Genomic DNA, 26185 nt, shown 5'->3' with positions numbered 1-26185 from the left:
GTATTTGCTTATACCTTTACACTAATTTGCTTATAATAAACGTAAAAGTCCACTAACTGGCTAAAATAGAATTTATGTATTTTTTACTTATCAGTGTACAACAAATTATCTGACTTGGAACTTACTTTCAGGAATCAAAGATTCTTCATCTTTTTTCTTAGACTCCTTCTTACCCCAAAACCCACTAAACCAGCCTCCACGTTTCTCGCTTGTGTCAGTAGACTTTTTCCTTAATTTTTGCCCAGATCGAATCACCTGAAAAGTAAACATTTTTATTAAATTTAATTAAAGAGTAAATGCCCTCTTCATTTTCAGGTATAGCCAGGTAAGAACAATGGTTAATTATTTTAACACGACATTAGGTTAAAAACGGTCAAGAGAACCTTCTGAAATGGTGTTCAACATGATTTGGTTAATATAGTTCCACCGTTAATTTACTTTACACACCTACTGATCAAATTTTGATGATGCTGCATTTTAACAGAAATATTCAAGTGAATTTTTTTGAGCAATATGTCTTCCAAATATTTAAGTTAACAGCCACTAAGACTGCAGATTTATAAAATGAAAAGTTCTCTATAAAGGAGATGCTTCCACACTCAGAAGTATTAGTTTAAAACAATCATATTTCAGAATTCATATACATTACTGGTTTGCTAACTATGGACATGGGAGAGGGGTCGAATATAAATAAAAACAGATAGTCCTTAAATCTCATTTCATTCTCTTCTCAATAAATCCTGGCTTGATTTTCTGCAACTCCTTGAAATACTAAAATATAGATGAATAACTAAAAAGCAGAAAACAGAGAATAAATAGAATAAAGGGGATAAATAATTTAGACTCTATCTTCTCACTCCCTGAGTAAGTAAACTTTAATAATTTTCCCACTTAAAATTTATAGTATTTTAAATTAGTAGTAAATTGGTAACCTATTGCAAGCCTCCCTGTGTAACAAAAGGTGAAATACTCCAAAAGAGAAGTTGAAAAAAAGTTGAATTAGTAAAGAGAAGTCTAAACCAAGTTAAGTAAGTTCTCTTTATTTTTATTTATTTATTTTTAAAGATATTATTTATTTATTTGAGGAAGAGAGTACAAAAGAGAGCATGTACAAAAGAGAGAGAAGTGCATATGTTCAGGCCCTGTTTGAATTTGCAAACTGAAAGTGAATGACAAATCAGCTACTGTGGATATCATAGCTCAGTGGTGTTCAATCCTTAATGCACTTAAGAATCATCAGGAAGCTTTAACAAAAACAAAAGCAAAAAACAACAGCAATGCCCAAGCCCCACCACATACAATTAATCAAATCCTGAGAAATGGACTCTAGGCACCATTTTTTTAAAAAATTCCCTATGGATCCTAATGTGCAGCAGGATTCAGAACCAACAAGATAACTACCTAAGAGTTTCCTCAACAACAGTGGAGATCATCAAGCAGGGAGTAGATGAAACTGAGCTATTTCAGAAAAGGCACCCAATTAAATGTGTATCATCTGGGTTTTTAAGCTTTAAAGAGTCTATCAACAATTCTTTTAGGGAAAATGCAACCAGAGCCTGCAAGCTTAAACCTGTCTTACATACTGGACTTAATAAACAGATGGATTTATGAACAGTTCTCTATAAATCTAAATACAGGAACAGCTGTGCAGTGTTTGATATTTTATTAAAATCTTTTTAACTGAGCCCCGGCCCCGGATGTAGCAGCCGCTGAGATGTTGATGCCCAAGAAGAACCAAATTGCCATTTATGAACTCCTTTTCAAGGAGGGAGTGATGGTGGCCACGAAGGATGTCCACATGCCCAAACACCCTGAGCTGGCAGACAAGAATGTGCCCAACCTTCATGTCATGAAGGCCATGCAGTCTCTCAAATCACGAGGCTACGTAAAGGAACAGTTTGCCTGGAGACATTTCTACTGGTACCTTACCAACAAGGGCATCCAGTATCTCCATGATCACCTCCACCTGCCCCCCAAGATTGTGCCTGCCACTCTGAGCCGCAGCCGCCCTGAGACTGGCCAACCACGGCCCAAAGGTCTGGAGGGAGAGCGACCTTCAAGACTCACATGAGTGGAAGCTCACAGAGACACCTACAGACGAAGCGCTGTGTCCCCTGGTGCTGACAAGAAAGATGAGGCCGGGGCTGGGTCAGCAACTGAGTTCCAGTTTAGAGGCAGATTTGGTCGTGGACGTGGTCAGCCACCTCAGTAAAGTTGGAGATGTTTTGTGTTGAATAAATTTGTAGCCACAAAAAAATTTAAAAAAAAAAATCTTTTTAACTAAACTGGGGTGCCTGGTGGCTCAATGGGTAGAACATGCGACTCTTGATATCAGGGTCATGAGTTTAAGCCCCACATTGGGCATAGAGATTACTTAAAACAAAAAATGTTGGGGCACCCTGGTAGCTCAGTTGGTTAAGCATTGGATCTTGATACCAGCCCAGGTCTTGCTCTCAGGGTTGTGAGTTCAAGCCCCAGGCAGTGATCCACGCTGGGCGTGGAGCCTACTTTTAAAAAGAGAATTCTAGGTTTAGTTAAGAGGTTTTTTAAACATTTTAAAAATTAAAAGAATTTTTAAAAAATTTTTTTAAGTAGGCTCCACCCCCAGCATGGAGCACACACAGCCTGGGGCTTGAACTCACAACCCTGAGATCAAGATCCAACGTTTAACCAACTGAGCCACGGGGGGCGGGTGCCCCTAAACTGATGATTTTAAAAGAGCAAGCACTAAATTTTTTTGTTACCATCTTTTTTACCACACATAAAAAATTTACTTTTTGGTAATACACAACATATATTTTTAAACTTTAAGGGAAACATTTTTACTTTGAAAAATAAATTAAGTTAATCATTGAGGAATTTAAAAAATAATGTTGATAAGAGACATTAAGGTAATGTAGTGACCAATGCAACATTCAACTTTCCCCCTCCCAAATCTCTATTTAAATCCCTAAAAAGTGTTATATGCAAACAATGAATCATGGAACACTACATCAAAAACTAATGATGTACTATATGGCAACTAACATAACATAATAAAATAAAATAAAAAATTTTTTAAATATTTTAAAAGATAAAGCCACTATTAGCACTGAAATATCTGTAAAGCTTTGTAAATCTTTGATCAGCATGTCACAGACTTTGAGAGATTTTAAAATAAATTGAAAAATTTTAAAAGACTTTATAAAGAGAAAAGACAGAAGTGAATTAATTAGAAAGCACACAAATAAAAATACTAATTTCAGTGAGAATAACTATGAAGAAAATAAAGCAACAAAATAAAAAATACTGGAAAAAAGACTTTCCTATATGTTGACAATTATCACTTAAAAAATACATTTAAAAATGAGAGCTGATCTACAACTATACACACACAATGTACCAGCGTCTAATCCTTGGTTTTAATATTATAATTATGTCAGATATAACCATTAGGGGAAACTGAGGGGAGGGTACACAAGGACCTCTGTGAGTTATCTCTGCTTTACTTCCTATGAATCTATAATTATTTCAAAGTAAAATATATCTATATGAGACCAAAAATAAATTTTAAAATATATATGACCTAATAAAAAGAGAGATACAGAATTGTTTCACGTTAATACCATCTCTGTTGTCTTCACTTCCTTCCTAGTTCAGCTAAAAGTATATGGCAAATAACTCCAGTCAATTCCTGCCTGTCTTTTAAATTCTGTGACCCTGTGGATTTTCCTTTACAGTAAAAAAACTTCAGCCTTGGATGAATCTAAGTATCTTTTCTTCATGTATATCCATCCCTTTGTCTATAGCATCCAATAATAAATCCTCTTTTGTCAATTTTTAAGCAACTGGTAACTGGTATTAAGAACACCCAATTAGGGGCATCAGTTAAGTGTCCAACTCTTGCTTTCAGCTCAGGTCATGATCTCAGTGTCCTGAGACTGAGCCCCATGTTGGGCTCCACACTGGGTGTGGAGCCTGCTTAAGATTCTCTCTCTCTCCCTCTCTCTCTCTGCCTCTCCCCTGCCCCGTCCCCCACTTGTATTCTTTCTCTCTCAAAAAAAATTTTTAAAAAGAACATCCAATGGAAGTCAAGCAACTTAATTTAGGAAGGATTGAAATGATCTGTTCCTCTGGCAAATCATTCCTTTAATTCATAGGAACAAGTCCCAGCAGTAGCTAATACCTTCTAAAATACTCATACACCCTGACCCAAAAACTGCACCTTGAGGAACTTGCCCTTAAGAAAACAAGAGATGTGGGGCGCCTGGGTGGCTCAGTCATTAAGCATCTGCCTTCGGTTCAGGTCATGATCCCAGGGTCCTGGAATCGAGCCCCACATCGGGCTCCCTGCTCAGCGGGAAGCCTGCTTCTCCCTCTCCCCATCCCCCTGCTTGTGTTTCCTCTCTCACTGTGTCTCTCTCTGTCAAATAAAAAAAAAACAAAAAAAAAACAAGAGATGTTTGAGAAAGCATGTAGACAAGGTTATTCATTGCAGTGTCATTTATAATTAAATATAACCAGTGGGAAATAGGGAAGCAAATTCTGATATATGCACAGAATGGAATACCATTCAGCTATTTAAAATGTTGGATAAATTATTCTATTGGCATAAAAATGAAACACTAATAAATTTTTAAAAGAAATAAAAAGCAAGTTATAAAACCTTTTCTTGACTCCACATTCCCCACCAGTTACCACTCCATTTACCTGTTCTCCCCTTACATCCACTCTCTCTCATTCCTATCAAGTTTCTACCCACATTCTTCTATAAACATTGCTTTTTAGGGGCGCCTGGGTGGCTCAGATGGTTGAGCCTCTGCCTTCGGCTCAGGTCATGATCCCAGGGTCCTGGGATCGAGCCCTGCATCGGGCTCCCTGCTTGGCGGGAAGCCTGCTTCTCCCTCTCCCACTCACCCTGCTTGTGTTCCTGCTCTTGCTCTCTCTGTGAAATAAATAAATAAAAAATCTTAAAAAAAAAAAAAAGAATTGAAAAAAAAAAGAAAAAAACATTGCTTTTTAAATGATTTTCTGATTGCTAAATCCAACAATGAACTTTCAGTTCCATGGTGACATAAGCCCTCTACAGCCCATCCTTTATGCTGATGACTAAAAATTCTGAAAATATAAAAATCATCTACAACAGGGGTGCCTGGGTGGCTCAGTTGGTTAAGCGTCTGCCTTCGGCTCAGGTCATGATCCCACGGTCCTAGGATCGAGTCCCTCGTCAGGTTCCTTGCTCGGTGGGGAGTCTGCTTCTCCCTCAGCCTGCTGCTCCCCCTACTTGTGCTCTCTCTCTCTCTGACAAATAAATAGATAAAATCTTTAAAAAAAAAACATCTACAACAGACTCTGAAAAGCAAAGTAGGCAAATGCAGGAATGGAGTCAAAACTTGGAGAAGTGACCTTCACCAGAGTGAGTTTCCCATGGTTTTTTTTATTCCCCCCACATGTTCTCCCTACCCTCCTACACCCCATAACTTTTCCCTCCTATTCTTGCCCTTGAGCAGTCTCCTTCCTTTTAGCGTGGACATGACCTATGGCCTGTTTCTAACCAACAGAATATGGTAAGGTGACGAGATATATGTGATTATGTGCATGAAAACTGTACCAGCTGTCTTGCTGCAGTCTCTCTCTCCCTTTGAAAAAACAAGCTGCCATGTTGTGGGCTGTCTATGTCTGGAGGCCCATCTGGCAAGGAAATGAAATGAAATTTAAGAGCTAAGCACAGCCTCTGGCCAACAGCCAGCAAGAAACTGAAGTTCTCCATCCCACAGGCACAAGGAGCTAAAATCTGCCAACAAAAGTAGATCCTTCATCAGTGACACTCCAGATGAAACCACAGTCCCAGCCAACATCTTGATGGCAATATTTTGAGACCTTAAGCAGAGAACTCAGGTAAGCCATACCTGGACTTCTGACCCACAGAAACTCTGAGATAATAAATGTGTATTGCTTTAAGCCACTGAGTTTATCATGCAGCTAGAGAAATCTATTTCACATGGCTGTACCCTGAGGCAAGCCTCAGTCATGGAGCATTGCAGAGGCACAAGCAGCTGAACCCCTGAAAGAAACTCCAGTCTGGCCAAGGAATGAGAAAAATGGAGTCTGTGAAAACCAGAGGGGATGAAGGAAACGCTAGAGGGAGAAGAGTCAGAGAATGGGTTATCTCTTAATTCTGTGTATGAACCTGCATGAATTTCAGTCTAACACAAGCTTCCCATGTATAAGAGTAACCTAAATGAAAGTAGCAAAGGTTTAGAGACCTGAACCGAGATATGAACCCACCTGCACAAGTCTGCAACAAACTCCTGTACTACTCATGTGCAAAATGGACCTAAACCAACATACCAAAGGCAGAAAACATGGAATTGAGATTTGAACCATGATCCACAGAATGCAAAACATAACTAAAGATCAGAGCCTCACTAGGTTGTGTGCTAAGACAAAACAGCAACATTTTCCAGAAGATAAGAAGGACCCAGAGACTACATAATATTCACAATGCCTAGGATATAATCCAAGTCTACTTGACATGCAGTAAAAAAAAAAAAAAAAAAAAAGGATATGTGGCCCATTTTTAAGGGAAAAGACAATTAATCAATTAACAGATGTCAATAGTCAGATTACCTATATGGTGAAACCAGCAGAAAACCAATGTTATCTTTGTTACATGATAGAAAGGGAAATACACTTGAAATTATTAAAAAGATTGGAATTTTCAGCAGAGAAACAGAAACTATAAAAAGGAACTCGATAGGAGTTTTTGACCTGAAAAACATTTTCTGAAATAAAAACTAGGATGGGCTCGAAAATAAAATGGAGATGGAAGAGAAAAGTATAAACTTGAAGGCATATCAACAGAAATTATACAATTTAAAGAACAGAGAGTAAAAAGACTGATGAAGAAAATGAAACAAAGCCTCAGGAACTTGTGGTATATCAAAAGGTCTCACGTTTAAGTATATATGTACATATATATGTATAGACGTACACATTTGTGTGTATGTGTATGAAATTGGAGCCCAGGAAGGAAAGAAGAAAGAAATCTAGACCAGAAATTATTTGAACACATGTTTGAATTACACAGGTGCACTTACACATGGACTTTTTTCAATAAATATATGTATAGTACTGTCAATGTATTTTCTCTTCCTTATGATTTTAATAACATTTTTTCACTAGCTTACTTTATTATAAGAATATGGTATATAATACACATAACATAAAAATATGTTTTAATCAACTATTTATAAGTATGGCTTCTGGTCAACAGTAGGCTGTTAGTGGTTAAGTTTTGGGGGAGTCTAAAGTTATATGCAGATTTTTTACTATGCAGGGGGTCCCTAACCCCTACATTGTTCAAGGGTCAACTGTGTGTGTGTGGGGGGGGGGTACAAAATCAGAGTCCAAAAAAGAAAAAAGAAAGAAATTTGATCAAAAATTATTTGAAGAGGGGTGCCTGGGTGGTTCAGTCAGTTAAGTGTCCAACTCTTGATTTCAGCTCAGGTCTTGATCTCAGGTCCTGAGTTCAAGACCAGTGTTGGGCTCCATGCTGGAAATGGAGCCTACTTAGAAAAAAATTATTTGAAAAAATAATGGCTATAACACCCCATATTTTGGTAAATCTAATAGCCAATTTTCAGTCCCCAGCTCAGTTGACCAATCATGTATCTGTCACAGTTGACCACTCCCTCTTGCTTGCAATTCTTTCTTCACTTGACTGAGGATATTACATTCACAGAGCTCCCCAACTACACCTCTGGCAACTCCTCCATGGTCACCTTTGTTGGTTCTCATCTCTCTGACCTCTAACAGAATACTTTGGGTCTTTGGAACACTTCTCTAGCTACTCTAATTTCTTAGGTGATCTCACTGAATGTCATGGGTTTAAATACCATCTATGTACTGATCCCTCCCAAGTTTATATATCTAGCACAGATTTTTCTTCTAAACCATACATTCATGTATCTAACAGCCTACTCCGTAGCTCCACATCATTGTCTAAAATATAGCTAAAACTTAATAAGTCCCAAACTGGATTCCTGATCTCTCCATCTCACCCAAGCTCGTTCTATCCAGACTTCCCCATCTCATTTCATGAAAATTGCATCTTTCCAACTGCAACAGGCCAAAATCTTTAAAGTCATCTCCAACTTCTCTCTCTTATAACCCATATCTAATAAGTTGGGAAATATTAGCTCCATGTTCAAAAAACATCCAGAATATGACCCTTTCTCATCACCTCCATTGCAACTACTCTCAGCCAAGCTACCATTATCTCTACCTCAAATATTTCAGTAGCATCCTAACTGATCTCCCTATTTTCACCCTTGTTCTCTCTCTTAGAGTCTGTTTTCAAAAGAGCAGCTAGAGTGCATTTTAAAACTTAAGTGGATTATATCATTCCATTCTCAAAATGGCTCCCCAAATTCAGAGTAAAAGCCAAATTCACATAATTATTTAGAAGACCCTACAATCTGGCATCCTCCCCAACTCCCACAAGCACCCCTTCCACTCCTCTACTATGTTACTGCTCTGACCTCATTAACCACCACTCTCTTCTCTCTCACCACTCTGTTAGTTCTGTGAATGAACCAGATATGCCCCCACCTCAAAACCTTTCAACTTGCTATATTCTTTCTGCCTGGTACATTTTTCCCTCAGATAGTTTTCTGGTGACTCCCTCACCTTCTTTAGGTGTTTGCTCAAATGTTTCCTTCTTAGTGAGGCTTTCCCTGACCACCCAATTTAAAACTGCAATCCTCATCATCATCAGTGCCTAACCAGTGACATATTCCTTCTCTATATTCCTTTCTACTTTATTTTTATTTATGTTTTTCTTATCCTTTCTACTAGAATGTAAATAAGGGATTTTTGTCTGTTCACTTCTGTTTGCTAATGCAAATGATGATGATGATGATGATGATGATGATGATGATGAAGTAAGTCACTTATTTAGTAATTATTATGTACCAGGTACTCAATAGTCTAAGGGCTTACATGGATCATCATGCCCTCCTCACAGTAACCCTATGATATTGGTACTATGAATCAATCCTATTATACAAATGAGGAAACTGAGGAACAGAGAGGTTAAACAGCCAGCCCAAGATCACACAAGTAGGCAAAGCTGATTCCAGAGCCCACACTCTTCACCATGATGCTAGTAAAATAGGCACTCAATGAGTACTTACTAAGTAAATGAATGAACAGGTATGTGCTTTAATTCCATTTAAAAACATGAGCATGTGTTTGGAGATCTATGAATATAAAAAAGACTAAAAGAATATACAAAAAAGTATTAACAGTAGGTATCTTTAGTGTGAGATAATAGGTGTTTCTATTTTCTTTCTTTGTGTATCTCTATTTCCTAACTTTTCTATCGTGAGTTGTACTGCACTTGTAATTGACTTTTTTAATTACCAAAAAAGTCATGTTACAGAATAATAGGATTGACATGGAACAATGTGGACAAGGTAGGATATGCCAAGTGGCATAAATCAGCATAAATTATGAAATATAAACTGATTCCAATTATGGGAAAAAAGAAGAGAAAGGAGAGAGGGTGAGAGGAGGAAGGGAAAGAGGAAGGAAGAGAAGGAAAAGGAAACAAAGCAAAGATAAAGTGAAAGGATGGGGGATAAAAAGCAAGTATCAGTTGGTACATATGCATGGGAGAAAAACTGGAAAACCGTATGTCAAAATGTTAAGCGCCGCATTCTACGTTGCTACGATTACAGACAACTTTTATTTACTTTCTTTCTTGGGGGAGGTTCAGATTTTTTTATAAAATTTATGAATTTTTCCCTTCCATATTAGTGGGTTTTTTTCCCCGATGTTCCAATTTTTCTCCTGAGACTAAATGAAGGCATGGAAAATCAACCTTTATTGTTACTTGAACAACTCCCATGAAGCTTAAGATTTTTTGATCTCAAGTTTAAAGGAGTAGTATTAACATGCTTAAAACATAAAATCAGCTCATAAAAATGATTACCTCAACTTGTGCTTGTTGCCTTGCTAAAATTATGTTAAAAACATCTAGAGTCTTCTCCAAATCCTATAAAACAAAGAGATACTTGTAAACAAGAAAAATGGCATTAGATTAAAAAATATTTTATTCTAGAATTTCTAGGCTTACCCAGTCCATAAACAAACAGTAACTGTGATCTAATGAAAGGATTAAGTATAAATTTGAATGTACACTTGGCTTTTATACTTTTAGTTTTTGCAATAAGGGAAATAAGTTTTCTAAGAAAGTAAATCCTCAATAAATACAATATAAAAATAAGAATTTAATGACACCATTATAGAAACAAGAATATTTAGGAGGGGGGCTTGTTTTAGGTATTATCCTTATGGTTCATACTGACTCACTCTTTTTCATACTATTTTATAACCATTGTACTAAAGGCACCATTATAAAACACAGAATTTAAAAATGGAAAATTCTACAAATCAACAACTAAGTTAAACTAGAAACTGATTTGGGGAATTTATATAAAAATATATAAGAATCTAACATGTATTGGGTGACCTGTGTATGAGGTAATCTATCTGCTATTTCATGCAATTCTCACAACTCTGTAAAACAGATATTGTTTCCATTTTATACATGAGAACATCAGATCTGAGATGCTGAGAAACTTGATGCTTTTTCTAATATATAATATTAGCGATTCTCGTATATTTCAGAATAATAGGAATTCAATTAATTCTTTACGTTATGAATTTGTGGCAGAAATGATTATATAATCAAGACCAGACGACATTAAGCAACTTATATATTGTGTGTTATTTTTCTATATTTCAAAAGGGGTTCCTATTTTGAGGAATAAGAGCTGTTTTTTATATATAATACTTTGAGCTCGTAAAAAAAGCCACTAACAAAACTAATAACATATATCTAGCTAATAATAAACATATATATGAATAGCTCTGATATTGATTTTCAAAATATTATTATAAAAACGACACATTTCTCCAAATAGTTACTAGTATTCTACTTTTATCTGATATTAGGATGGGAGGGAAAGATTTGTTTAAAGAAAAAACTGAAAAAAAAAATACTCTGTATTTTCCCATAAAATTATCTCAAAAAGAGATCAGTTCTATTCTTTCTAAAATTATATTTTAATTCAAATTAAATTTAGGAAAATTTAAAGGATGACTTAGCAAAGAATAGTTTTCACCAATATATATGAGATATACCTGAATTTGTTTCTGTATTTCTTCTGGGACTTTAGTCAGGGTTAGCTTGCTTTTGTAGGCACTTTTATAACACTTGAGCAACTGCCTGTGTTTTTTTATGTTACTCCATGACCACATCTGTGTATACCTTCTTATATGAACTTCAAGAACAGAATCAATTGCATATTTCCACCTGCAAATCAAATTTTGTTAATGCACATTTGAATACAAAGGTTTAAGAAGCAGCAGGAAAATGGCTTTCACTTTTTAGATCTACACTGTTACATTTCTTGTTCTTATTAACTGTTCTCCTGTAAGAGCCCAGTAATTAGCATTTCAATTCCCCAGTACAATTCTCTGACTTAAACAGATTACAAAATGAGCAAATTACTCCAGTAAGATGGTATGTCAAAGCAAAATAAAAAAGACACAAAATGACATGTTATGCAAAATCAATACTATCCCAATATGGTTGTAACATTGAGCCCATGTGGTGACTAAAGGGTACTAAGACCAAAAAATGATTAAAGTCTTAATGCTAAGTTGAGAATTTGGGGAAAAGCAAGATCACAAGAGAATGTGTTTATAAAAAAGTAACAAAGACCTAATACAAAACATATCCCTCTCATGTCTATAAAGAAAAAAAAAAGCAGCTTCATTACATGGCTTTAAAGGTCTCCTAAATCTGAGAGTTCCTAACTATATATTTCTCATTAAAAAAAAAAGAGTCTAACTTACCATCTTCGACCATTGGTATGAAGTGGTAAATAAGGCTTATATTTCCTGTAAGGGGCATTTCTAACCATATAATCCACTGATTCCAAAAGGTCAATCATGCTTAAGTACTATTAAAACAAAAATACAGTTATATTTATTATATTGCACACATGGATAAACACCAAATTTTATATTTTCAGTCTAGTAAAACTCTAACTTCCGTGAACAATGAATATCATGGTTGCCTGTTAATATTATATTTCATCAAATTTAAGACGCCATCAACTACAAGTTGTAACATAATTTTTAAGTTCTACTACAAAAAGAAAAAGTGCTGCCAAATAAACTGTCATACCATCAATAGTAATATACATCCTATTTTCAAATATGTTACAGTGTGCAATAAATGAACATCTTAGAAACAACAAAATACACTATCTGTAACTAGTGACTGGAACATGGTTGTTCCTAAAACTACATAGTTTCCTCTGGACCATCATTTCAACATTGCCTATCTATGAGCTGATTTGCAAACTCCTCCAGAAAATCATTACATAACTAAAGCAAGATAAAGCTATTTAATTGCCCATCTTACCATCAGTATAACTCTGCATGTACCTGGTAAATAGCTCAAACTGAGGGAAACACACACACACACACACACACACACACACAGGACTGTAGATAAGATAAAGAAAGGGGCAAATCTAGCTTCTTCCTTTTGGTTTTTCTTAATGCACTTCTACCTAATGGTTACCATGTGGCTATTCACCACTTAAAATATGGGTAGTCTGAACTTAAATGTATTTTAAGTTTAAAATATACCCCAGGTTTCAAAGATTTAGGAAAAAGAAAAGGAGGTAAAATATCTTAACACTTTTTACACCGATTACATACTGAAATGATAATATTTTGGGAACGTTAGCTTACATAAAATGTTATTTTATTAATTAATTTCATCTTTTCTTTTTACTTTGCTAATGTAGCTACTAGAAAATTTAAAATTACATATACAACCAGCATTATAGTAGTCCCCCCTTATCCGCAGGGAATATGTTCTAAGACCCCCAGTGGATGCCTGAAACCATGGATAGTACTGAACCCTACATATGATATGTTTTTCCTATACATATATACTGATGATAAAGCTTAATTTATAAACTAGGCACAGTAAGAGATTAACAACAATAACTAGTAATAAAATAGAACTATTCTAACAATATACTGTAATAAAAGTTATGTGAATGTGGTGTGTTTCTCTCTCAAAATATCCTATTGTACTGCACTCACCCTTCTTCTTGTGATAAAATGCCTAATAGTGAAATGAAGTGAGGTGAATGATGTAGGCACTGTGACATAGTGTTAGGCCACTAATGACCTTCTGACCATACATCAGAAGGAAGATCATTTGCTTCCAGACCACAGTTGACCCATGTAACCAAAACCAAGGAAAAGGAAACCATCGAGAAGGGGAACTACTGTATATTTTTATTGGACTGCACTGAGCTAAAAGCTCATTTAGCTAAATCCCTTGTCCTCCTTTTACTTCCAGTTCTCCAGGTCTGTTATCCAAACTCTCGGGGCATATACTCAAAATGAGAAACAAATGGTGAAGGAAAAAAGCTGCCAACATAGTTGGTCTAAAAATTAAGTAGACAGTATTTAATATAAAAGTCTTTATTAAAATCTGAGGAAGAAAAAAACACATTAAAATCTTCCATCAATTGGGAATTAAATGGAAATAATGTCATTTGCTATAATTTGGTAAGATTCTCCACCAATAAGGAAAAGACCAGATATAATGAAGGAAATTATTTCTTAAATTTGGTATTTATTTTCTTAAAAAATATATACATATACATATAGAGAGAGAAATAGAAGTATAAAAAGAACCACTAGAGCACTGGAGAAGGAATAATCACAAAGGACAAAAGCAGCTGAGATTCAAAGCTAATCAAAGCTAGAAATTACCACCTGAATCTTACCTGAGGTTTGGTCAATTCAATGGCAATATTCTGTACTTCTATGTTCCAATCAAGTTTGGGTGTTTTGAGCTCTGTTTCCGCATAAGGATTCATGTAGAGCTTTGCAGAAGCTGATATTGGCTGGAAAACTTACATCACATGGGGAGACATAAGATATGTTTATATGCCCTTACATATGAACAACTGCAAATAATTATGAGAACACTGTTACTCTGAAAGTATAGAAAAATAATCAAAAATGTGCAAAAACTGTAAAAAATCACTACCAAAAAATATTCAAGCATCTACTTATTTGCATAATACCAATTGCAAGTTAAAGTGGAATCTCCAAGGAGGAAACTGGAGTCCTATGCCTCTAGGTAAAAATGTACAAAAGTAATAGACAATCTACTCTTAGTTATTCAGTCTGTGTAAAATTAGGCTTCTCTTCCTTACTACATTTAATGATTTTATTATTCATTAAAAATATTAACACAAGGTAGGAAACAAAATTTGATTAATCTGTCTTATTCAATCACTGGCAGAACTTAGGAACAGAATCACAAATTAAATTCATATTACCAAGAAAAAAATGCTTACTACTTCACAATTTTCAAAATGATCATTACATATATAATCTTAGAATGAAGTCAGAAAATATTCTTGAAGTTAAGAACTAGCATGAAAAGGTGTTATTAGGGAAGGTGACAGGGAAAAGTAATATAATAAATTTCACTGTGAATAGCATTAAAATTAGATAAATTGTGATATCTTACATTATTTACAATTGCATAAGATTGTATAAAAATTTTAACTTAGAGGTTTTTATAAGTGGAGGATACCACTTATAAATGAAGTTGTAGATTTTTCTGAACTAGTTCTTTCACAAATGAAAATAAACACTTTCATCTGAAAACATCATCACTAAATAGATGTACGAACATAAAGAGAAAGTGCCAACTCTTATATAATGGCAGTCAGCTATAAAAGAATATGAAGAAAACAATAGTGAACCAGAGTAATATGGAATATGGAAGAAGATGGGCATGAAAGCTGAAGATAAACATAAAGGGGTATACTCAATTAAAAAAAATAGCCTCTTTGGAATGAAACTAAAATGGAGAAAACAGATGGCATAAATAAATAGTCTGCTTTGTTAGCAGTCTATTTAAAAATAAGTAAAGGTGAGGATGCCAAAAATTAGAAAAGCCACTTGGAAAAATCTCTAGAGTGGTTGCTTTGTCATAACACCGTAATAGTGACATGGCAAGGTTGACGTGGATACCAAGATCTCAGAGATTTAGTTATTAAACAAAGAAAAGAAAACCTAATTCCTAAAACAAAGGAGATAACAAGAAGGAAACATGAAGGCCAAGGGTGTTTAGCTGTTAGGAGTAAACTACAGTCCTCCTGCTCTCTTCTCTCTTATTCTCCAGTGGTGTATGTGTCATAATCTATTCCTAAGCAATTTGTTATAAGCCAAATATGCTGCATTATAAAACTAAAATATAAAATTCTTTCTATTTGTCAAAGTAACTTTACCAGAAAAAGTATATTAAGACAGAGTATTTAATCCTATGCTTCCTATTACATGAAATAAACTTTTACCCCTACTTACTATATTGATGATTTGCAGGTATATTGTTACTTGTAAGAATTCCACTTTTCAGCTGATCCTAAACAAAAATTTGAAGATGAGAATGAAAAAAATGCACACATATTCAGCTACACACATGGTTCTTAAATCAATATCTTTATTCTCTTCTTTGTAATTAGTAGTCCATAAGAAAAATACAGTGAGAATTACTTATGGATATATTTCTTTAGAATATAGAAGTAGATCATTTTTAAAAATTCTAAAAATATCTAAAAATATGATACATTGTGTTCCCCTCTGACTAAAAACAAAAACAAAAACGGCCACTTGGGTGGCTCAGTTGGTTAAGTGGCAAACTCTTGATTTTGGCTCAGGTGATGAATCTTGGGGTCAGGCTCTGGGCTCAGCGGGAAGTCTGCTTTCAGGATTCTCTCTCCCTCTGGCACTCCTCCCACTCACTTGTGTGAGCTCTCTTCCCCCCTCTCTCAAATACATAAGTAAATCTTTAAAAATAAAAAACAACTAAACATCCATGAATTGGGATCTCAAACACTTTCTAGACAAAGGCAAATTATTTGTTACAATATCTTTCTGAGCAATAAGAGAGAGAACCTTGGAATTAATTCAAGTTCAGAAAATTCAACTCTTCTTCCTTTTTCCTCTAAGTTAAATAAAAATGACTAAGACTAACTTAGCACACTGAAGTTTTGAATTAACCTTTCACTGTTGAAGAAATCATCATCACAAATGCATAAAACATTTGCTAAGGTCAACTATACTTCAATTTAAAAGAAAATTTGCTAAGGATATATTCTTTAGATCTGAAAAGTATCCTCTTTCTTTACAATACTCTTTAAGTAATCATTCTTATATGAACATTTTTTTTTGAAATAAAAAGGAGTGGCGGGGCGCCTGGGTGGCTCAGTCGTTAAGCATCTGCCTTCGGCTCAGGTCATGATCCCAGGGTCCTGGGATCGAGCCCCGCATCGGGCTCCCTGCTCCACGGGAAGCCTGCTTCTCCCTCTCCCACTCCCCTTGCTCGTGTTCCCTCTCTCGCTGTCTCTCTCTCTGTGTCAAAATAAATAAATAAAATCTTGAAAAAAAAATAAATAAATACATGCATACATACATAAAAAGGAGTGGATTCCAAAAACTGTTTCACAATTCTGATTTGGTTAAATACAACTTAAACAAAAGACTATACCCTGTCCTCATTAAAGACCTCTTAAGTTAAAAAAATTTAGGGAGTGGAGTTAGCTCTTCCAGGTATAAACTGAAATTACCAAGATCTGTTCCTTTGATCCCTGGTAAGACATGTTGCAGTTTACATTCCAGTAGGCACTAAGACTATCAAGTCGTATAAGCTATAAAAGAAAAATGAAAGAGGTCAAGCAACTAACACATGAAAATTATGCATCAGTATTAAAAGATTATTCTCATGTTCACCCTAGAATTATCCAATTGCCATTTTGAACTTTTAAAGGAAAAAAATAAAGCAAAAATGGGGAAAATACACACGTTATTCATAGACTTCATTAATCTTAGCATTTGGTAAATTGTGTTTCCAGCAACACTATTTCCACGGAGATTCATTCATTCAATTATCAAATATTAATTGAGAATTTACTCTTTAACAGACTTGTACATGTTTTGCTGAATAAGAAAGACATGATTCCTCCAGTGGATATGAATGACTGTTTAGAAGGAGGGGTGAAGGGAGGGGATTCTAGAACAGCAAGGTGGGGAAAGCAACATACTAGACACCCCTCTTGAAAATTCACAATGTTTATTAGCATATTTAAAGTATTGTGAAGTCCTGTGGTTTAAAACAAAATGAAACACACAGTTTAACTATGTACAGCTTAGTACTTTAGTCAGTAATCTTGACCAGAGAATATTTTTTCTACAAAGCTAATATCTCAATTACCTAATGCTCCATAAAATACAATTTGGGAAATATTAGTTTTATCTGATTTCTTTTGCTAGGTGAAGAACCTAAACCTCAGAAAAGGTAAGTGATTACAGAAGGTCACATAGTAAGTAGCAGAGCCAAAACTAGACCTTACAATTTTAACTCATACTCCAATGGCACATTGGGCTCCATCAAGGTTTCAAAAAACTACATTAAGTGTTTGCACCTAGAAAAGTAACAAGAATTTCTTAATCCAGTCTAATACCTTGTATATAATTTTTTCTGCTTCATTTAATATGCATGGAGTCCAGTGTTCATTTGCAGTCTGAAAGAAAAAAATAACTGTGAAACAAAGTATATATATCATAAAACAGTACTCTAATATTTATAAACTGTAACAAAATAACTTAAAGAAAAGACATCTAGCTAACCACGGCTACTGTGAGCTGTTTCCTTACATATCTATAGGACAAACTCAAAGAAACAGTGAAAACAGAATTGAGGAGGTTCTAATTTAACTGAGTTCATTCATCCAGAAAATAACTGCTGATCTACTTTGTGTCTGTGTGGAAGGAATTGGGTATGAATAAAAAGAAAGAAAGCTAGCCTATAAGATAGTGAAGGTCCACATTCTTTTAAAAAGTCAAATAAATAATTATTGCAAAGAAAACCATGAGAATATGGAAATAACAGCATGACCATGTTTCTAGAAAGTCAGCATGATCAACAATGTCAAATCAGATAAACTAAAATTAGTTTATTGAGCAGCCAGGACGTTACTAATGGACTTGTTAAGAAAAATTTCAGAGAAGTAGCAGAGTAACAGAGGTGGGGAAACAAAGATAGTAAAGGTAGAGAATTCTCTCAAAAAGTTGAGTTAGAAAGAAAAGATAGAGAAGGCAGCAGTTAGATGGGGCCTAGGTAGAGTGGGAGAAGGTTCAGGAGGGCCTTTTTTTTTTTTTTTTTTTTAATTTAAATTTTTTTATTGTTATGTTAATCCCCATACATTACATCATTAGTTTTAGATATAGTGTTCCATGATTCATTGTTTGTGCATAACACCCAGTGCTCCATGCAGAACGTGCCCTCCTCAATACCCATCACCAGGGTAACCCATCCTCCCAACCCCCACCCCTTTAGAACCCTCAGTTTGTTTTTCCGAGTCCATTGTCTCTCATGGTTCTTCTCCCCCTCCGATTTCCCCCCCTTCATTCTTCCCCTCCTGCTACATTCTTCTTCTTCTTTTTTTCTTTCTTAACATATATTGCATTATTTGTTTCAGAGGTACAGATCTGAGATTCAACAGTCTTGCACAATTCACAGCGCTTACCAGAACACATACCCTCCCCAGTGTCCATCACCCAGTCACCCCATCCCTCCCACCCCACCCCCCACTCCAGCAACCCTCAGTTTGTTTCCTGAGATTAAGAAGGGCCTTTTTAATTTTGTTGTAAAAGACAGACTTGAATGTGTTTAAATTTAGCTTACAGGAAGGAGTAGGAGGAGGGAAAAGTGGGAGGGAAGGGAGTTGAGGATGTAGGAAAGAGAAGGAAAGTGATGGAAAGAATGAAGGGAGGAAAAGAGGCAGAGAGAAAGGGAGGAAAAAAGGCTCCCAGGACATGGGGAGGATGGGATCCAGATCAGAGGTGGGAAGATTACCCTAGATATAAGAGTTAGATTATAATTGGAAAGATGTAAAAAAGGAATGCTATGGATACAGAAAGAGGTAAGTCTGGGGTTACTGTTGTTATTACAGTCAATGTAGTAGCTGAAGCAGGAAATAACTGAGCCACACATGTGCCAAATGCTTTACACAAACTATCTCATTTAATCAACGCAAAAATTCTAAAATAAAGGTACTATTTTACCAGTGAAAGAATGAAGGTTAGACAGAAGATCACCATGGTAACCAGTATAATAATATGTTACAGGTGCCATAATAAAATATAATGGGGAGCATAAAAGAAAGAATGATAAATTCTAAGATGAAAGTGAAAAAGGAATAAGAAAGACAAGGTAATATCTAACATAAGAATTAAAACCTGAACAGAATCACCAGGGAGACAAAGGGAAGAAAGTAACACAGGCTAAGAAAACAGTATGAAGAGTCTGAGAAAAGATACAGAGAATCAAACAACAATACACACTAAGGAAACTACACATCATTCTTATGCACTAGGATGCCTCTATCAGTCAATGAGAGGTACATAACTATTTTGTAATTTTTTTATTTTGTTGGCTGGAAACTCAAAATATTGTGCTCATTTATGACTAATATTGTTAGTCTGGTTTTTCTGGAGCAATTATCTCTAGTCTCTGTTATTGTATTATTTCTTTTTTATCAAAAGCCACTTAAAATTCATTTTGGAAAGAAGCAGAGGATAAACAGTATAATAAACACTAGCTTCCTTGACTCCCTTAACTTTGTTTCTCCAGGGTTTTTGTTTTTTTTTTCAATGTTTCTTCTTTGGTCTTCAATCTGATGGATATCTCTACTTATCTGTATGGAAATATCATTCTGAAGGCCTCTATGTAACCATGTCCTTTTTCTGTTCCTCTGGAATTCCACTTCTCTTTCATTTCTCTTCCTCTTCTTTCCCTACTAAGGCCCTCTCCATATAACTATCATTAAGACAAACACGTACCCAGCATGATTTATTGTTCACTGTCCTTAACTTCAAAACGTTTTTCCTACCACTTAGTTGTCCACAGAAAATAGAGGGGAGAATGTCCAACCTAAATATACACACTATCCTTAAAGATCTTTAGGAGAAAAACCAAACTATATAATAAAATATATAACCAAAATAAATGACCTTATATACATCTCAGTGTAATACATACACACACACGTACATATACACATTTACAATCTATTTGGAAATTCTATCTGCCTATACCAAGAATGAGAACATGATCTATAAAAATTTACCTTGCCCTATTTTCCCACATGTTTAAGATACAGCTTTTAATTCTTTAAAAACATTTGGTATTGGCATTTTGATATTTCTTAAGTTCAAAGACAAAGCAAAATAATTAGAGAATGTAATAACAGCATCACTATAAATTCTAAATTTCTAGAAAAACTGTAAAAAAATTGTACATAAAAATAAAATAGCTATTTGTATTGATAGCTGATTTTAGGCAATTCACCCTGTGACTTGGAAATATTTTACAGGTTTCACAAAAATTGTAAATAAGGCCAACATTACCAACAGACTAAGTTCTCCCAGTGTGACACCAAATGAAAGAGGCTGCTGTGGATCAGTGACCTAGCAAAAAAGAAAAGGTGACATTAAAATACACTGATGGTGAGAGTAAATCCATGTTCCACTCTGTACAATGCGCAACACAGGGCAATTAGTATACAAGTCCCACAACCCAAATGGATTTGTGGAAAAAAAAAGAGGAGAAAAGGGGAATAACAAGGCTAGGATTAGCCATATTTTGTAGGCAGGACACTGAAATGACACTTTCCCAGTGGAACTCTTTTCTTATGAAGTGAACTCTTTTCTCACTAACAAGATTCTTGTTTCAATAGAGAAAAAGAAACAGTTTTCTTTATGTCTATCATTAAAGATGTTCTTCCTAGATAAATAAAACAAGATGTCACAGATAACACTGCAACTAAATTACTTTTCAAACATTTACAATTTTCACACTTAGAAATGTGAAGTCTTTAATACCCTTAACTTTCAAAAATACTTTGTTAGGAAATGCCCAAGATGCTTAACATTTAATATCCTCAGTCTCTTAACCTACAAAACTTTTCTTCTATTCCTGATCTTCAATTCCTAAGTTATATTGATACACCAGGGTTACACTGTACCACAATGTGTACAATGTCATTGTTTTAGACATCATAAGGATGTCCAAGTCTTACAGAGTTTTTTTGGACCATGACAGAAACCAGGGAAACTCAAGAGAGAGGGAAAAAACATAATGTTCTAAATCATCCAGAGTATAGTTACGTAGACTCCAGAGCATAGTCACATAGACCCTTGTCAAATGTAGGAAAAAATGCATGCTCTGGAATAATTGAAAAAGCACAAATAGCATTGTGAGCTCAGTTTTTAATATCCTCCTTTATTCTCACACTCAACTTTTTTATACCTATAGACAACTAGCTCAAGATAACTTGCACCTATTTCAGAAGGAAATTTAGTAACACACAACCTCACTTGCTAAGGCACTACCCACAAACTATTACTATCATTCAATGAACATCTTCGTGATAAATTATTACACTTTCCCCATTCCCCACTTCCTAAACTCTATTTTTCATTATCCTACATACGATAATTAAGGTAATCACAGTGAAAAAGGAATGATACAAGAAAGATCCCTCTGCACTTTTTAATTCTTTCCTTTTAGATTATTTTAATATATTTTGTCAATGATACCAACTTAATTGAGGTACTTAGCCCATTCCTGTGCCTCTCTGTATTTTTTTATTAAAGAGAGAGAAATGATGTACCTTTCTAATTGTACTTGCTCAGTAAAAAGCTTAGTTTAAGTTCAAACTGAGGTACTCATTCATCAATATGCCATTAGTTTTAAGAATAATTCTTTCACTTCCATGATGTGTTGAGTTGATTTATTTTGCTAAGTCTGTTTAAACAAGGGCATTGATGAGTTAGGTTTTTTGACATTTATTTGTTGACAAAGTTCAGTTTAATAACTACATAAAACCAAAAGATAAAGTCAATATAAAATGGAGATAGTATATCTTAAAAAACTACAAATATGTCTCACTGAAATTTAAGTTCTATGAGGAACTTATCAGGAAAAGAAAATAAATTCTATGTATGTCAGTATGGCTTTAATTAAATCCAAATTTTAGAAGAGACAGAATAATATTTCCATCATCTTAGGTAAACGAAAAAAATTCAAGGTTATTTTACATATTTTTCAAACTTTAAAACAAAGCAATGTATATTTAGTTTAGCTAAAATTAATCAGCAGTTTTTTAATCAACTAACGTTAAACTCTGGTTATAAGTGAAGCGTGGTTTCTAAATACACTTTTGCACATGTATGTAAGCTGTGCATGTTCAATCCAAGCTGAAGGAATGTAAAGAGAGTGAGACTAGTGGTCTACTGACCTGGGGTTTAGTCCCCTCTCTACCAAATACCATTGTAATTGACTATTTCCATCACCACTTGGAACTAATATTTTTGTCAGTATAGTTCCTTAAAGTTATAATAGTATACATCTTATAGCATTAAAATTCAAAATAAATAATAGAGGACAACTGGAAAATCTGTCATATTACCTTTAGACAGGAACATATGGTGGTTTTACATTTATATATAAATGCCTGGTGAAAAAGGTGTAACACAGGAAAGAAGATACGGTAGTGTACTCATCAGAAAACAATAACAACAACAATAAAAAACAACCTTGGATTTAAAATCTAGTACAGGTAACTCATATCTAGACAAATCAATACTATTATCATAAAATACACATTTAATTACTAACTTAAACTAAATAAATTGAAATTACTTACATCATCTTCATACTTAATGTGAATGTCTGTGATTTTTACTTGTACATTTTTAATTACTTGGGTTGCCAACTTTTCCAAAAACGTATCCTTTTTGGCTTCTTTTGGTTTATCTATAAAAAACAGAAAAATACAAGGTCAAGAGTTGAAATTCTCACATACTTCATAATCAAATGACCAAAGGATAGCTAAGGCACTACTCAATAGAAAGGACAGCCTATTCTGGTGTCCTTGTTTTATTTTAGATTTATTTTATTTTAATATGCATTCCCAACTTAAAACTTATTTTTGAAGTTACATTGTATGTAACATTCATTTTACCTTTGGAGACAGAAATCAAGTGGCGATGTGTATAAATAACACATGGCATAAAAACTACTTTTACCTACCTTTCGAGCGATCAAGACCTTTAAAAGGTTTCTTAAAATGTTTTTTGTGCTTTTTACGTTTACGTCCTTCTCAGTGGAAGCATTTTAGTGAGAAAAGGATAAAATTCAAGTTAGCAGACTAGAGGACAGAAAAGAAAACAAGAGAATTCTTCCTGACAGCAAATTTTGGTACAATTCACTTTACTTTATTCTAAATTGACCTCTGCTATTTCAATACAAACAGAAATTCACAAACCTTCTTTAGAATAACCTCCTTTAATCTAGCAAATAAGTTGACAAATACAATTATACAAAAATTGGGCAAAATATCCATATGCAAAGCCCTTTATAATATTTATGACTTTTCACAATACAAAGTTTAATTTTAATTTCAATGTTATCAAAATATTGGAAATGTAATAATGACAGAATATAAAACTTTCAGGGAAAGGTTTTCATAAGTATATGGTAGGGACACAGGAACACAAATGAAATGAATGGGCAGGTTGCTGACAGATGACTTCCTCTGGATGATACACCTCACACGCAAAATCCTTTAATGAGTTAAGGATACAAAGAACACCAAAAGGGCAAAAAATGTACACTGAACTGTACTGGAAATTGGCTTAATAATTAATTCCTTTAAAACCTCATCCTCTTTTATTTGGCACTACCTCACTTTCATGGCATTAAACAATACCCAAGTTACAAACCTTTACATTTAACTTCCTACTAGACGTCATCTCTAGCCTGCACACCAGGTGGTCTCTGTATGGTTTCCCCTGCCTCCAGTCTCCACTCTACCTCCTACTAAACATTCTTCTGTAGTGCCACCAGACTGATACCTTCTAAAATACCATTCACAGCCTGTTAATCCCCTGCTTGAAATTCTTTTAAAGGCTCTCTGCAGCCTGGCAGATAAAATGAAAAAGTGTTTGCATGACACAAAGGTCTTTTCATGACCTAACCCCTAACTCCCTGTACTGTTCTATCTCCTCTACTCATCCTTGCACTGGACACTTCAGAAACACTATCCGTAATTTCCACAACAAGCCCAACTTTCTAATGGCTAAGGCTTCTCTCTCTATGTATAGATCATTCTCTGAACTTCAGCTGCCTTCCCTGAAGTTCTTCACCAGGCAAATTGCCAGAAGGCTCCCAAATCTCAGGTCTGCAAGAGCCTGTCTGAAGCTTTCTTCAACGATTTCAAGCAGCTCCAGGGCCATCTACCTCTGCACTTTATATAGACTTCCACTAAGCAGTGATTATACTGAAATTGAAATGTCTGTACAACTGTCTTGTCACCAGGCAGGAGGCTTCATTAGGACAAGAATTATCCAGTATCTGGGCACAAAGCACATGATATGCATCTGTTCAAATGAATCAAAAAATCCACATCTGAACATTATAATAAAATATATAAGTTCAGTTCATGTTATATATATAGTATTTGATAGAATATACATAAAATTTGGCTTGAAATTTCAAAATTGTTCTCCCTTGATATTTTAAAGCAAATTGTCCTGCCACTATAAAAACTAAGAACCAAATCCTGGATTTCAACAATAAAACCCTGAGTTTCAAGAAGAAAATATTTAATAAAGACATAAAGAATCTGGACTTTGCTATTACCAGTATTTCTTGCCATAATGATGGTCTTTTTCATTCATAAATTAAACATTTAGAGAAAGACTGAGTTTTCAAAGAAATATCACTTGAAAAGAAACAAGAAAGCCAGAGTAGCCCTGAAAACCATCCCAGTTGGCTAGAACAGCTTTCAGAAACAGGTTCAGCTGCCTGGGTTTAGATTGTACCATAACTCACTCTTCTTACCTGACCTTCTATTATCTTTCTGGCTTCACAACTGTTTTAGCCCCTTGTTCCATCTTTGATCTCAATGTTACATGTACCATGTTTTAAAACTCTCCAAATAGTTTCAAAATCTAATCTGACTGCCACACAGTTCTTTAGAGAAAGTTTCTATTTAACCTGATGAATACTAAATTTATGATTCTGTGTCACTCTCTAAATTAGTCCTCAAATATTTTGGTCTCATGACACCTTTAACACACTTACTTGAGAACCCTAAAAAGTTTTTTATTAGTGTGGGTTACAATTATTGATATTTACCATATTGGAAATCAAAATGGAGAAATTTTAAAAACATTTATTAATTCATATTTTAAAAAACATTATGTAAAAAAATAAAATAAAAAACATGTGATAGCACTGATAACACATATTTATGAAAATAACCATATTTTCCAAACAAAGGGTTGTAGTAAAAAGAGTAGCATTGTTTTACATTCTTACAAATCTCTTTAATGTCTGGCTTGGCAGAAGACAGCTAGATTCACCTATCTCCTTCTGCCTTTGGTCTGTTGAAATGTTGTTTAGATTGAAGCACATGAAGAAAATCTGACCTAACTACAGATATGTAATAAAAAAGGGAAGAACATCCTCATGGTCTTTTCATGTAATTATGGATACTACACCCAAACTCAACAAGTGATAATTTCTTAAAGGTTAGTTGCATTTTGGAATCTGAAACTTTATCAATAATTTTTTCATACGAATTAAAATCAATTGGCCTACCTTACACTTTAAGGACCTTTGACACATACCTGATTTTTTATCATGCATTGGTAATATGGAAATATCACCTCATTGAATTATGCAGATCTTCTCAATGTTGAGTGATTTCATTATTTAATATCAAAAATCACATTTGTATCACCACTAATCTCATCATAAAAGTCTTTAAGTACTGGGAAGCTGCCAAGCTCCAGGTGGCAAATAAAAGTTTTCCAAAATTCTAATTTTTGCTCAAAAGCTAAAAAATCTTATCACTGGCAACAAACATCATCAGTTGTTTTTTCTTGAAGTTGTTTTGTTGAAGTATCTACCAAACACCCAAATCTGAATAATAGTCTGTCAATCACTCTTCAT

The 26185-nt window shown here is 34.6% G+C and overlaps 1 protein-coding gene and 1 pseudogene across 4 annotated transcripts in view; one reads left to right on the top strand and one right to left on the bottom strand.

The window, feature by feature from the left end:
• The window catches only part of VPS13C (vacuolar protein sorting 13 homolog C), a 175101-nt gene that overhangs the window by 124648 nt on the left and 24268 nt on the right, over positions 1 to 26185 (bottom strand). For 3 of the 4 annotated variants that reach the window (XR_013450451.1, XR_013450452.1, XM_078079265.1), the window contains exons 7-17: positions 23258 to 23323; positions 22872 to 22981; positions 20572 to 20631; positions 17625 to 17684; positions 16731 to 16811; positions 15469 to 15526; positions 13872 to 13999; positions 11908 to 12014; positions 11191 to 11362; positions 9977 to 10039; positions 126 to 255 (exon numbers count right to left, since the gene is read on the bottom strand). Coding sequence is in view for 2 of the 4 variants with exons in the window: in XM_078079265.1 (XP_077935391.1) it covers positions 126 to 255; positions 9977 to 10039; positions 11191 to 11362; positions 11908 to 12014; positions 13872 to 13999; positions 15469 to 15526; positions 16731 to 16811; positions 17625 to 17684; positions 20572 to 20631; positions 22872 to 22981; positions 23258 to 23323 (1035 nt within the window). In the remaining 2 variants the exon portion in view is untranslated. The remainder of the gene's footprint in view (positions 1 to 125; positions 256 to 9976; positions 10040 to 11190; positions 11363 to 11907; positions 12015 to 13871; positions 14000 to 15468; positions 15527 to 16730; positions 16812 to 17624; positions 17685 to 20571; positions 20632 to 22871; positions 22982 to 23257; positions 23324 to 26185) is intronic. The other variant, XM_078079266.1, reaches the window with a different exon arrangement.
• Positions 1691 to 2271, top strand: LOC118521239 (small ribosomal subunit protein eS10 pseudogene; annotated as a pseudogene).

Source organism: Halichoerus grypus, chromosome 8, assembly GCF_964656455.1.
Source record: "Halichoerus grypus chromosome 8, mHalGry1.hap1.1, whole genome shotgun sequence".
Lineage (NCBI taxonomy): Eukaryota > Metazoa > Chordata > Mammalia > Carnivora > Phocidae > Halichoerus > Halichoerus grypus.
Note: the sequence above shows the minus strand (reverse complement) of the source record. Positions and strands in the feature narration are given on the sequence as shown.